This window comes from Ammodytes marinus (assembly GCF_949987685.1).
Source record: "Ammodytes marinus genome assembly, chromosome: 5".
Taxonomy (NCBI): Eukaryota; Metazoa; Chordata; class Actinopteri; order Uranoscopiformes; family Ammodytidae; genus Ammodytes; species Ammodytes marinus.
Window position 1 is genome coordinate 5647057 of NC_137234.1, and position 14288 is coordinate 5661344.

Genomic DNA, 14288 nt, shown 5'->3' on the forward strand with positions numbered 1-14288 from the left:
AAGGCTGGTTCAAGTCCCTGCTGCATTTCATTTGTCCAGACTCACCCAGGGAGCACAGCTTCCTTCTGAGTCAAGGCAGGTGGATGGAGCAGAAGGTAGAGGAGCGTGGGAAGGTTTCTGTAGGCGACGGGTTTGCTCTTAATGGAACATGGCAGTAGTGGTGGTGAAGTGGTGAGACGGGGGGGGGGGGGGGTTTGTGGAGGGGAGGGACAAAGCCCTGAGTGCAAGACAACAGTGCATGCTTCTCTTAAACTAGCACATGCTCCATCTAATACATAAAAAAAAACGTACAAACACACTCTGTGATGAAGAATGTGGCACCGGCAGGGGGGCCTTTAACTGGTTTCTTTTTTTAGCTTTTGTACAAAGTCACAACCTTCAGTTTTCTGCGGCCGAAAAAATAGGAATCTGAAAGTTTTTTTCTTTTTTTCACATTGATCGGTATAAATTTTCCTCCTGAAAATAAAAATTCTCCACTCGTCCACAGTCCTCAATTTTTGTAAACAATTATATATCGAGAGACACGATTTTGTGAAAGATAGAGGAAGTGGAAATAGAAAGAGATGAAGAGTGTTTCAGAAAAAGGGGGGGGGTCTCTCCCCCAGTTTGGACCCTTTCCGACAGCTGCGTCATGGTTACTCTTCTTGATCCACCACCACGACCATTAAAAAAAACCCCTTGTCTTAGTCCACTTAGGGGAAAAGTCCCTTCTCCTAATAAGTGGAAGTGTCCCACACCACTTTGGGGTCAACGCGCTTGCTGGCTAGTGGCCAAACGTTCCCGCCCGAATGTGCAACATGAGAGAGCGGGCGAGGCTTGCCCCCGTGTGCTCAAAAGCTTCCGGTGAATGGTAGGAAGTAGAAGAAGCAGAGAGAGAGAGAGAGAGTAGAGCAGTAGACCAGTAGAGTCGGCTGGCTGGCGCTGGAGCTCGAGGTGCCTTCTAGATTCGGCTTACCCGTCTGGTGAGGAGTGGGGGGAGGGTGGGTAGGGTGGGTAGGGGGCACGTTTTGTAGGGAGGTGGTAACGGGCCCGGTTTGATCCCTCTGGTTCTCATGTAGGACAGGAACTGGTCCGGGATCTCGGCCAGCACTTCCTTGGCCAGCCGCGCCATGCTGAGGATGTGGCTCCCCCGACGGTCGATGTAGTCTCTGAAAGGGACGAACTGTGGACAAGAGAGGAGGGTGGAGTTTCAATTTATTTTATTTCAATCTAATAAATATATATTTTGTGGATCTTTCTGTTTAAAGCTATCGTGCGTTACTTCTGTTGCCCCCCCCCCCCCCCCTGGACAAACTACCAAAGGTCCCCATAACACACCATTTTTGGGCCAAACTATTGAATCAAATTGCATACAAAATATAAAAAAAATGAAAATTGTGAATGAAGGAGGACATAGAATAGAGGAGGCGGGTGAGAATTAATTGAATGAAGGAGAGGAGGTGTGGAGGTGGTTAGATATGATATCAGGTAAGAGACAGAAATCCGCAGAGAGAAAGGTGGACCTAGTTTAAAGGAGCGTGACAGTGAGAAAGGGGAAAAAATGGCAGACTGAGAACAAGAGCAGAGCAGCGGGGTCAAGCTCCGGGACCTTTCTCCCATTATTCATAAATCCGACATTTCTCTTGAGATATTGTGCTGAGCCAAACAGTCTGGCAGCCGCGTCCCTATACCTGCACAATGTCCCGCTCAGCAAATCGTCCTTGGGATGAAATCCTCTCTTCGTCTCCGTCCAGCTCGATCATTTCTGCAAAGGAGAGCACATCAGTCACACCTTGTCAGAAGAACAAAACGGAAAAACTAAACAGAACGGCCACATCAAAGCTACAGTACGCCGAGCGAACATGGCATGTGACTGTTGTTTTAATCTGCGGAAGCCATTAAGCTTTTGCTACTGGGTTACATTGTCCTTGGAGAGTTTGCGATGCCAAACGTGGCATGAGTTCACAGAATTTGCGTCGCTGAGCGTGAAAACCACACTGTGCTATAAGTTGTGCACATAGTGGAAAGCATGCAAAGGGGTTATGTGTGAGCAGTACAGCCAGCGATGTGCATTGTTCTCCACAGGGACCTCATGCCAGCGTGCACACACTGGCTGACTTCATAGGCATGATAATCGCTAAAAACCCCCTTTGACTTTTGCGGGGTTAATTGTTCATCGTGAGTGAGCTTTGTTTTTATACACGGGAATGCTATTTGAATTGTACACATGACAAACACGGGAATGAGGTGAGAAAAGTGGCCATCGCTCCTTTCGAAAAAAAACAAAAGAACATACACTGCCGCTGGTCTGACAAACGAGAATTTTCACATCCACATAAGCTTAGATTCAGTGGAGGGGGGAGTGTGTGTGTGTGTGTGTGTGTGTGTGTGTGTGTGTGTGTGTGTGCGTGCGAGCATGCGTGTGTGAGTGTGGGAATTCAGGAGGGAAGAAAAGAGGATCTCAAATAGGAAGGGCTGAACCATGTGGGAGGCAAGATAGGAAGAAGAATGAACGCACAGGATTACTGCATGCAAATAAACACACGCACACACATACACAGAGGCAAGCAGACACACACACACGCACACACTTGATCTTCACCCTGCTTACCATTAAATTCCGCTGGTCCAACCCCAACTATTATAATTGACATGGGCAGAGAGGCGGCCTGTAGAAAGGGGGGAAGGAGACAGAATAGGCACGTCAAAGGCAGGGGAAGAAGCAAGTGCTCGTTCTTTTCACTATTTGCTATCTTTAACGCCGCAGGCTGTCAATGAAATACCCCCCCGCAGAATTACTAACTGTAAGCTAACAGCCCACGGAAAGGAAGCTCAATGGCAGTATTCAATGCCATTGTTAAGAGTTAGATGCAGTTTGTTCAATTCCATCTTGCCCTCGGCAGGCCAAATCATAAGCCTTCTCGTCCGGCCAGTCCTGGAGTTTTTCTAATTTCATGCATCTACAACTTTGCCCACACCTCCCAGAGCTTGACAGCTTAAAAATGACTCCCATTTACATGTTTCACCCCGCCCTGAGCCGCAGCCAAACGGCTTCGCAATATTGTTTATTAAATCTTATCCGAGTGGGAAATCAGGCAAAGTACAGTTCCAGTGATGAATGGAGTTTTTCGGTCTTTCATAACTTCCTGTGGTTATTAGACGGACGCCCAATTTGCTTGAGGTACGTACGAGCGGCATGGTTCCTCCGTGGGCCCAGTTCATAATTACTCTCAAATCTTACTTTACAATAACATCACATCACATCGGGGAGAGAAGGAGAGAAGGAGAGAAGGAGAGAGTGCAGTGTGATACAGCGCTGCGAGCACAGGCAACTAACTGAGGCTCCAAATGTATCAAAAAACCATTACACACATTACCTCTGATTAGAAAGCAGCAGTTATTCGAGCTGAACGCATATTCAGTGCTTGAGGCTGACCTGGCGACCCGCGTGTTCCCTCTCTCCACTCATTAGTGGAAGAGAAGAGAGAGGGAAGAACTAAAAGAGGAGAGACAACAGCTGCACTGCTTATCATATCCTCCCTCCCCCTCCCTCCTTATTGTTTGTTTGTTTGTTTGTTTGTTGGCTTATTAAGGAATCCATTAGTGGCTGAATCATAGCTGGACCTCCCGGGTTCCTCTCATGTTCTACAGTAAACGACCTGAGTGAATAAGGAAATACAGTACATGGACTGCTGCTCTACATGTACAAGTCCATTAACCGTATATATAAAACCCATCTGTCAAACCCATTGCTTGTTTAAGATGTTTAGAAGAATAGTTTTGAATAGTTTTAATTTTTAGCTTTTTGCCTCACGCTCCGGCTCCAGAAAAGGCGACAGAAACCGTTCCTGTAGCTGTGCGTGCCTATGTTGATGAAGAAATGGGCAAAGGTCGCTCATCCAGGTTAGCTTAGCTCAAACACTGGTGGACAAGGGGTAGCGTAGCGTTAGCCTGTATCTGCTGACAGTCAAAAGATTGTCTGAACAGTAAAGTTCCAAACAGTATTTAACAGTTAATAAACAGTTTGAATCTGGTACTGTACATTGACTATGGACTCCTTGGTCTGTGCCATGTCCGTGATCACGCCGTCCGAGATGATGAGCAGAATGAAGTACTGCGAGCCGTCCGTCACTGCTGACGCATACCTGGCACACACAGGCAGAGAGGGAAAAAAGGGTCAAACAACAGACAGACTGCACTTCTTTGAACAACAGATATACAGACTTTTCTTTTCCCCTGAAATGTATTATCTTTATTCATTCAACAATGACATCACACAGCCAATGAAACAGTTGCATATTGTCCTTTCTAAAGTCTGAGAAAATAACCCTCTAGAGATTGTTTTTGCTTGCATATTCTGTTAGAAAGTGAGTGAGAGTTACATACTCTAATGAAAATACAGGGGAGGATGCAACAAAAGATGCTGTGTTGAGTTGTATTATGGGACATGTAGGACCCAGTGTTATTGGAACTTGATACAGACGTAGGTTGCGTTCCGAATCGCATACTTTCTACTATATAGTATGTAGAAAAAAGATTTAGGATGTCCCGATTCTTATGGCCAGATTTAGGATGGTTAGAAGTACCCGGATGTCCTACTTCATGCGGCCAAGATTGTTAGTGTTGAAAAGTGCATCCTATTTGGGCGATTCTGACCCACAATCCAGTGCGCACGTGAAGTGACGTAACATCGACGAAGCCTCCATATGAAAACAAACGGTTATGCGACGGATATAAAAGCAAGAGGCAAGATCAAGGCGCAATGTTATGATGAAATAAGAGAGTAAAGTATGTCCCGATAGTATGCCTACTGCATCCTAACTAGATTCTTTTTATCGTCGGATGTAGTATGTAGAATAGAAAAAAGAAAGAGTATGCGATTCGGAACGCAACCTCAAAGTCGGCCTCTTCAACTTTTTCCATCTTTATTTCCTTTACTTATCTTGTCTCTCTCAAGTCCAAGGATGTGTAAAATGAACTAGCTTTATAATGCCTTCTACATTATTAAACTGCTGCAGCTACATTATTACATAATATCCCATATTAGCTTACTCCTCAGTGATCACTAAAGAAAGTCTTATTTTATCGAGGACAAATGGTCCAATATAAGCGTCAGCGTCATGGCCAAATTATTCCCAGCATGTAAAATGTCAAATGTGAAGTTTGTATTTCATTTGAAGAGTTCTACTTGTTTGTACAAAGCAATGTGACTTTTATCTTAATATTTACAGTTCATCCAAAATATATCTATCGAAAGCAGATTTTTGAACCTCTTTTTTAACAGCGATGTCTCTTGAGATATGTTGTACAGTATACAGAAGCAACAATTAATGTCATTCAGAACATACTGATGCATCTATTACAGAAAGAAACTATTCATTTATTATTGGAGACAGTGTGATTTATGCTCTGAATAGTATTGAGTCAGGTTTGTTTTAACCTCTTAATTAACACTTGTAGCAGTTTTCTGTTAAATAAACAAGGGGGCAGGGGATCTGAAGTGATGTACAATTTACAATAAATGAAATCAAATCAGTTTTATTTGTATAGCCCAAAATCACAAATACATTTGTCTCAGTGGGCTTTACATTTCATACAATATGATAAAATATGACACCCTGCCCTTACACCCTTAGCTCGGCTGAGAAAAAACTCAGAAGAGTATACAGTATGTACAGTTCAACTACAATTAGGAATGTGATGTGACTAGGAATCACCTTTTTTTTCTTCTAAACCATGTCTCCCTGTGTTTTAGTCAGATGCTCCACAAAAGGAAGAACAATGCAGCTATTCTAAGGCTGAGTGGGCGGACGGCACTCAGAGAGAGAGAGAGAGAGAGAGAGAGAGAGAGAGAGAGAGAGAGAGAGAGAGAGAGAGAGAGAGAGAGAGAGAGAGAGAGAGAGAGAGAGAGAGAGAGAGGGAACATGGGATTTGAAAGCCGATGATGAAAGGTGGGAAAAGTGCTTGTTAGAGTCAGTCTTGATGAGCTCTGGCAGAAGAGGCTGTCAGACTGGAAGTGTACTACAAAACAGCACATTAGTTTTTTTCTCAGTAGGTATTCGTGTAAATTGTGTAAAGTGCTGCTGACAGTTTCTGGTAGTATCTTGTACGAGTGTAATTTTTTTCTAATTTGAATTATTTTAAACCAATGATAGAGAAGCTTTTTTTTTTAATTTATAATGTGTTGCTACAATAAAAAATTAACTGCACTTGAGGGCCCATATGTTCCTCGTTTTTTCCGGTTTGGGTCTTTTAAATATTTAAGCACCGGTATGCAGATTCTGCTTGTGTCTATAGGGATTCATTTACACTTTACTTGCGAGATGATGTGAGGTGTGTCATGTACTGTTTTTCACACCACTGTATCCGTTGCATAGGGGATTGGCATCAGTTGTGGCACATGTCCGAAACCTCCACAATTAGTTGTCAGCTATTAGCACGTTTATTTGCAATCTCCTCCCTGTGTGCCACTGATTGCTGTACAGGTATTTGTTTCTCTGCAGAAACTGTGGCATTTGTACTCCATGACATTTGCGTGTGTGTCGTCAGCCAGTGATTATATAGCAGACCTACCTGGCCACATGGTTAATAACAGGGGAGAAGTGGGTAGGTCCGTATAGACGTACGGATTTGAGGCTCTGGTAATAGGCCTCCATCACCCCCTCGATACCACTGCAGTATGGGTTCAGTGGGTTGCCGTTCTGCAAAAAAGCAAAAGACGAAGAAAAAAAAAATTGTGTAAGTGCAGTAGAAAATGACTGGAATGAATTAGCTGAATCATCTGTTGGATAGCTTTAAAAGAGCTATCGCAAGGTATTTGACGTCAGAGAAGGTTTATTCTCAGTTGATTTCGAGGGATGCTTGAGGGAAACCGGTTTTCACACCATTTGTGTTAGGCGAAGTGTAGACGAGATAGAGCCATAATCACTTCCTTTTATGACCCTGGTTCTCAATGCACCTTGGGTATTAACTAGACTAATGAGAAGCTGACACTAGTGCATTTCAATGTGTGGAGTCAGCTTCCTGGTTACCAGTACTGTAATTAAAAATAAATTAAGAAATGGTGTGTGCTCAGAAGTTTTTAGTATCCTATATATTCTGATGTTAAATTCACCGTGGCCATGATTTAGCATTTGTAATAAAGCAATATATATATATATTTTTTTTAAATGTGGGATGTGCGGCGCCTGAGAAAAAGTTGATTTTCACAGTTAACTTCAAATTTTTTTTTTTCCTTTGTTTTCCCCCCCGAATGCCAGCAGGAGCTTGTTTTGACTCGGGGATTTTGTTTGCATCTGCTGTCTCCTAACAGCTGTTGCAACACATTTCAAGTGATTCCACACAGAGTCCAGACAGCCTTTTTTTATAATCTCCCTTTGTAGCACTGATCTGAACGGAAGATAACAGAGAAAGCTCTTGTTCTTGTGTACTCAAAAGACAATAGTCTGGCTCTGATAAAACTTTGATGTTATTTCTATAATTCTATAAATTGTTCTGGAGTATCTTCAGCCACTATTCTTGCTTTAGCCGTATACATCACAGAACCGTTAACGCTTACAGTTTTAGCTACACGGCAACAGCGTCATTGATTTAATGTCAGTCGGCTTATATTTTGAAAAATGTGATGAGATGCTGAATTCAAGGGCAATTAGAAAAACGTGCTTACGTTACTTGTCTGGGACCTACGCACATTACAACACTATGCATCAAGGTTAAGCTTATGTTGAATATAGTTAGACAGTCCAGCTATAAGGGATAATAAGAAGAGTGCCACGCTAAAGGAGAAAACATAGTTGTAGATTTTATATTGCTATATGAGAAAAGGGCAGGGTATGAACTACATTGTATTTCAAAACGGATGTATTGAATGCAACTTGCAGGATAACATAATTACACATATACTCAGAGAAGTAAAAAAAATTGGTCACCCCCGGGGCCAAAACAGCAATACTCCAATTTGATCAAAATATATTACCTAGTGTGAGATGCATTTGAAGGTTGCAAGCCCCTTAAGGATGTAAAAACCAATCTTCCATTTAAGATATTAGACATTTAACGGAAATGTCGACAGTTTCATTCTCCTGTTGCACCATTTCAGTAAAGCATATCCCGAGGTCAGTCGTTTCACATTCTTAACTTTGCATGAGGGAGGGAAACCAACAGAGGCATTTATTTTGGTAAAACAATCCATTGTGGTGAGATGTAGTTTGTTTGCAACAGGAGTAACACGATCATTTATCTTAAGAGTGACTCATTCACTGGCCACAAAAGTCGATTCTTGTCGTCTACAAAAAGTTATTGCAGTGTTTTGTATCTGCACCCCCCACTACTTTCTTTGGAAAAAATATTAAAATTGATGTCTGGTTGACTGGGTTGAACATATCCAAAAGCAGCTCACAAAAGAGACAAACAGTGCATTATTTAGGTTAGCCATATGTTTTTGGGCTTTTCTAATTAACTGAGTTTTGAATCCATCATCTTGACTTGCTCTGCTTGGTCGCCCATGGGTACGAACAGTGCACACATGAGACTCCTTTGCTTTGTAAATGGAGCTTGCATAATGACGTTTGGAATTCAGTGGTGGCTTTCTCCCACAGCTGCAGTAGCTGACTTAGTGAAATCCTTAATGGTTAGATTAATGCATATGTGCCTTGTCTAAAGGCTTTGGCGCCTCTGGGTAGGCTGTTACCAAACACTGAGCAGCTGTAAGGGCTCCAAACGCCTCTGGAGAAACATCTGGAAGAGACAGTAGACCAGGGGAGGGGATTATGGGTTGCTAAGGACTGATCGGGACGTCTGGGATTTTCGATTTGCACTTTACATTGACAGAGTGATATGGAAGGATGGATGGAGGATGAAAGATTAAAAGTGAAAAAAAAATGTGTTGGAATTACTGATAGTGGTAAATGTGGGACAATCCTATTAATGCTAAATGTCTACTGCATGCATGGTTTCCATATGTTAGAGTTTGTTTGTCACCTCAGGAAGACTATATATATATATAGGAGAGTATATGCCATATACAGTGTATATATATTTATTTTTGTATCATAATGTTTCATATAAACTATATTTGGTGTGTTGCACAGCCATTGGAATGGGTTGTTGTTAACAGCTCGTTTGGCTCCTATCACCACAGTGTTCACAGACTCTGGGATATGTTCATGTTTTTTGCAGCACTAGCGTTTACCACCCACCAATATGCTGCAGTAATTGGTTGTGTGTGTATGAAAGCGCCTGGTTGCGTGCTGTGTGTGTTGACTTTTGTGCACAGTGCTGGTATAACTTTAGGTTTACATCTTGCTTTGACAAACATTCAAGCTGTCTTTGATCTCACTTTGACGGAGATGCATCATCAGAGAGTGAGACAATAAAATATTTATTCTCAGCATTTAGAGAACAAGTCAAATTGGATTTTGTCTTAATCTTCGCAGCACATTTCACATGAGCCCTATTCCTATCCTACTGCTTGATGAGAATATTGAGGAATATAAATATCTAGGTATCTTGCTTCACTCTCAGCTTTCTTTCATACCTCATATCGACTCGACGTTATTATGAAAACGAACTGCAGCCTGAGAATAAATCAACTGTTTCACACTACCGCTCAGGAAACAAATGATTTCACAGCTTCTATTACCAATATTAGATTATGCAGATATCTCCACCTCAGAAACAAATCTTAATTCTCTCAATGTGACTTATAAAAGTCTCTGTTAACAAAAGTTAACTCCTAAGTCTAGAGGGCGTCTACATTTATTTAACTATCCTCCTTATTTAAAACCATATTTCTTCTCATAAAGATCAACATATAGTATGAGACATACCGGCAGGTACCCCTTTTTCCTTGTTCCCAGAATCCCAGTATAATGATTCTTACTAGTATATCAATACTTCCATTATCACTGGACAGTGCTCTTTTTGGTTTTGTGCCATAAACAATCGGGCAGAGACAGGAATGCCATGCAGAGAACGACCACGGGTCAGACTCGAATCCGGGTCTGCTGTGATGAGGGCTGAGTCTCTATGGGAGGTGCACTCTAACCACTATACCACAAGCGCCCAATAAGAAATGATTGAAGCTATCACACAGCATGTGTTTATATAAATGACTGGAAGGTCTGCGTGTGTATATAGACATTGTGATTGTCGGATGGATGTTCGGATGTAAATGATGGTAGAAAGAAAGTGGGTCTCCTCACCAGGGCAAACTCGTGTGAGACCCGTCCGTCTGGGGGAAGCTTGGCCCCAAAGCCCAGAGCGGGGAACATCTTATCGCTGTCGTAGTCCTGGATGATCTCTCCCACGGCCCGCAGTGCCATGGCGTAGTCGTTCAGCTGGTAGGGGCTCATGTAGTGGAGCGAAGTGGGCTGGGACGGGTTGCCTGATGGGACCCCACCATGGTTCAACACAATAAAACACACATCAGCATCAAACTGTAATTACGCCCTGCTCTCCCCCCTCTGGGCCTGTGTGAGTCATATTAAAATAAAGAGTAGGGGGGGGGAGTGGGTGGAACGCAGACTGGAGTTTTAAGTAACACAAACATTTCCCTAAGGCACATCTGCACTGGAGGAATAAAATAATCTTTGCTGGCTGCCTCAAAACCTCAGCGGGTAGCAAGAGGGAAGCACAATTTTTTTCCCAGCGTAGCTAAGTACCGTGCAGCCACCGGTGCAATTTAGTGCACTAATACACTAATAATATGATGAGGTAGATGAGGTGTGCTGTCGACCCTCTAAAGATATTCCCTCCCACGGTCATAAATGAAGGATATGTGTGATAGAGAAATGATGCAGCGGTGTCTGATTAAAACTTTTTAATTAGCCTAATAACTCCTCTCCTGTCCATAAACGCAACACGATGCTTGTGAGCTTTCTTTGTTTGTCTTGTTTTTGTAGAGATAAAAAACAATAAAGTAAACCAGGAAACTTTAGCGACATTAGTAACATTAAAGGTGGAGTCAGCGGTTCTGGAGAACGCTTGTTGTCAAAATCACATTTTGTCAAAATGAGGGAATATCTCCTCACGATCCACTACCTGTCTGTACTGTGTTGCACTGAAAAGAAATCTGGTGTGTATACACAGCCTAGGCTCCGGACAGTAAACTGGTGTGTTAACAAACGGGGCCCACCGTTGCTGAAAACATGCCAGTTTACAGAGCCTGGGCTGTGTAATAATAACACTTGTGAGGATATACTCACTGACTTTGACAAAGAGTGATTTCGACAACAAGCATTCTCCAGAATCACTGACATCACCTCAGGATAAGGCTGATGTTGTATTTTTCTTCCTGTTGAAATCAGAGCAAGACTCAAAGCCACTGATTAAGTTCGCCCCTTAATACTTTCAGACTTCTGTATCGTCGGTCATATTACGATATACGATAAGCATGTCTGTTGTACACTGGCAATGAATAAGGAGACCTAAAATTGTCTGTGTATTGGAATGCAAAAGAAAAAACTGTTTTAACTGTAGCTGTGTATCTGAATCTTATGGCAGTGAGGGCGGGACCTGATAAGCCTTTGGCTTCTCCTGCCACCCTTCGGACGATAACACAAAGTAATATGTATGAATATGCAAAGAGAAAATTGTGTATTGTGTGTAATTGTCAGGAAGAATAATAATAAATAAATAAATATTGAGCCCAAAATCCATTTGTTCTTCCTCAAGATGTGAATCTGTGAAAATCAGGAATTCCAGACCTTCTCAAACATTTTATCCAAGGACAGTTCTTAGTTTTTGCAAATACAAGCTCAAAGAAAAATATGTGGTAAAAAAATATCTTATTATATGCATGATGTCATCTTCATGTTTGAGATTGTAAGACTGAGTTTACTTTGATTGATTTAGAATACGATTGTTTCTCAGAGACGGGGATGTGGGGCACCGATATGACGGCAGTAGAGAAAGCGGACCATTTCCCCAAAATTGAAATACATACATGAATTTACTGAATCATCTCGCACTAAAATGAGAACATCACTCATCTGTGGAAAGGAATATTGGGCGCAGAATTGCTTGTTCTGTTTGTTTGTCATTAAATCATTGTCACTGATAAACGGACAGCAGTTTGGCTTTGGGGCGTGATGAACACACTGACTACACACTGACAGCTATCTAAATTGGAACTGTAATGAAAGAAATGTGTCTCTAATGAGATTTTACACTGAGGCACACACTGTACAACTTGTGGTTAATAACATGAACATGAAAGATGTTTAAAGTAATAGATATGGTTCAAAATTGTCCAACTTTCAACTGCTTTGTTTTTTTGTGTCTCTTTGCCTCCTTTCCACTGATTGGTCCGGTTGGTTTGGTGTTGCTCGGCACACATTTATTTGCATTTCCACTGTCAAAAAGTTGGGAATGGTCCCAAAATAAGCAAGTTTTGTCGCACCTATTTTTGTCACCCTTTTGTTTTGGCACCAAGCCGTCCCAAAGGGTCCCAAAATGGGTGGAGCTACACACTGCAGTCCATTGATTGGTCGACAGAATAATTTCCGTGTGAGAGTCACCTCAACTGTGCTGTGCCAAACCGAACTGTGCCGCCCAGTGGAAACCAAAAAAGGGGTTTAAGTGTCATTAAAATGGTCTGATAAGGAATTACTTTAAGAGTTCACATCAGATACTAAATCTGAGTGTTCACCACTAAAGTTAAATCTTTTTGATAACTTTAATAACTTAAATTGATAAGAGCAAAGCTGTCAAACACTCACCATTTGATGCTGTGAAATCAATCGCCACTGTGAAATTAATCTGAGTCCTACAAGAGAGAGAGAAAAAAAAATTCTCGTAAGGGACTCGGGAAGTAACGTGGTATCATCAATCATGCAGGATTATACCACAGCGTGTTTCAAAGCGTGCAGCGGTAGCAGAGCAATTAGGCAGCGGGTTATCGGCAGCTGTCCGTCTTAATATCAGGAGCAAAGAGCTAAGAGATAACACACAGGCAGCAGTAATCCTCTCAGTGACTGCCATAGACGGAAAAGGATTTAATCATGAGAGTGATGCCGGGTGCAGAATCACACGCTGCCATTTTCTATCGGGGGAACTTACCCGCCTCGGATGTAGTCCAGAAAGGAGAGCTCAGTGTCCACCAGGCATGACAGGAGGGTGACCTGCCAGTCACAGGAGAGGGGGAATACAGACAAGCATGACTTCTACAGCATCTGACAGTTTGGAATGATATCATTTGTTATGTGATCAGGCTGATTTGATAATTCTATTATTATTTTTTTTTAACCTTTATTTATACAGGTAAATCCCATTGAGACCAAAGACTCTTTTACAAGAGAGACCTGTTTTCCTTTCCCACGTTACCATTCACACACACATTCATACACCGATAGCAGGCTAACTATCGACATTCACACGAGGCAAGGTGGGTGAAGTGTCTTGCCCAAGGACACAACAACCATGACACAGGTGGCAGGGCGGGGATCGAACCTCCAACCCTTTGATCATCAGCCGACCCTCTCTACCAACTGAGCCACAGTCGCCCCCAAAACTTGTTGAATCTGTACAGTATCTCCATTTGTGTCTTGTTCTATGTTTTGCTTCTTAATATTTCTCCCTCTCAAGATCATTAAACACCTCAATTCAGTTGTCTTTTTAAAAATATTAGTTTTTTTATCTCTGTCTCTACCCCTTGGCAATACAAGCAATGCCTGAGGTTGAAAAATCGAAAACATAAACGACTTACTAAGGTCTGAATAAAAGGATTTGGTGTTTGATGAAAAAAACACAAGTTAAAATACATAAACTGATGACCCACCGTTCCTGAGTTTTGGTACTTTTTCTTCTTTTTTCCTTTTTTCTTTGGATTTAGAACCTGTAGAGAAAAAAAAGAAAGCTTGAGTCAATTCTACTGTGTCTATGTGAGAAGTGGGACATCCTGACTCATGTCTAACTCTTGCTTCAATCAACCAAGACCCTATCCAGCTGAATTAAAATGAATGCTGTTTGTTTGAATGACTTTGATAAAACAGCATCTCTATAACTTTTATCAACACATTAGATACTGCTTATGAAGGGTATAACCTTTCTTTAATGTCCCTGTTTGCATTATTTACACAAATTCTGAAAATAAATCAAACAGAAATCATTAGAAACCTAATAACTAAATAGATAATTTCATTTTTTTTTTAGTAATGTGTTGTACTTTGTGTTTGGTTTGATTGACAGGTATTCAAACCTTCACACTCACTCAACAGGAGCTAAACTTTAAAAAACCAGATACAGATTTGACAGCTGATTGTTTGCCTAAAATCTCTACCTTTTAGATGTGTAATTGTCAATACGTTGGC

At 41.8% G+C, this 14288-nt stretch overlaps 1 protein-coding gene across 1 annotated transcript in view; it reads right to left on the reverse strand.

Annotated features, from left to right (window-relative positions):
• Positions 1-940: 940 nt before the first annotated feature.
• The window catches only part of LOC307250944 (copine-8-like), a gene marked incomplete at both ends in the record, with an annotated part of 51507 nt that continues 38159 nt past the window's right edge, over positions 941-14288 (reverse strand). Inside the window, 9 exons of the mRNA XM_080028223.1 lie at positions 941-1162; positions 1671-1744; positions 2591-2648; positions 4022-4124; positions 6553-6680; positions 10182-10363; positions 12699-12745; positions 13039-13100; positions 13757-13813. Of these exons, the coding sequence (XP_079884349.1) occupies positions 941-1162; positions 1671-1744; positions 2591-2648; positions 4022-4124; positions 6553-6680; positions 10182-10363; positions 12699-12745; positions 13039-13100; positions 13757-13813 (933 nt within the window). The remainder of the gene's footprint in view (positions 1163-1670; positions 1745-2590; positions 2649-4021; positions 4125-6552; positions 6681-10181; positions 10364-12698; positions 12746-13038; positions 13101-13756; positions 13814-14288) is intronic.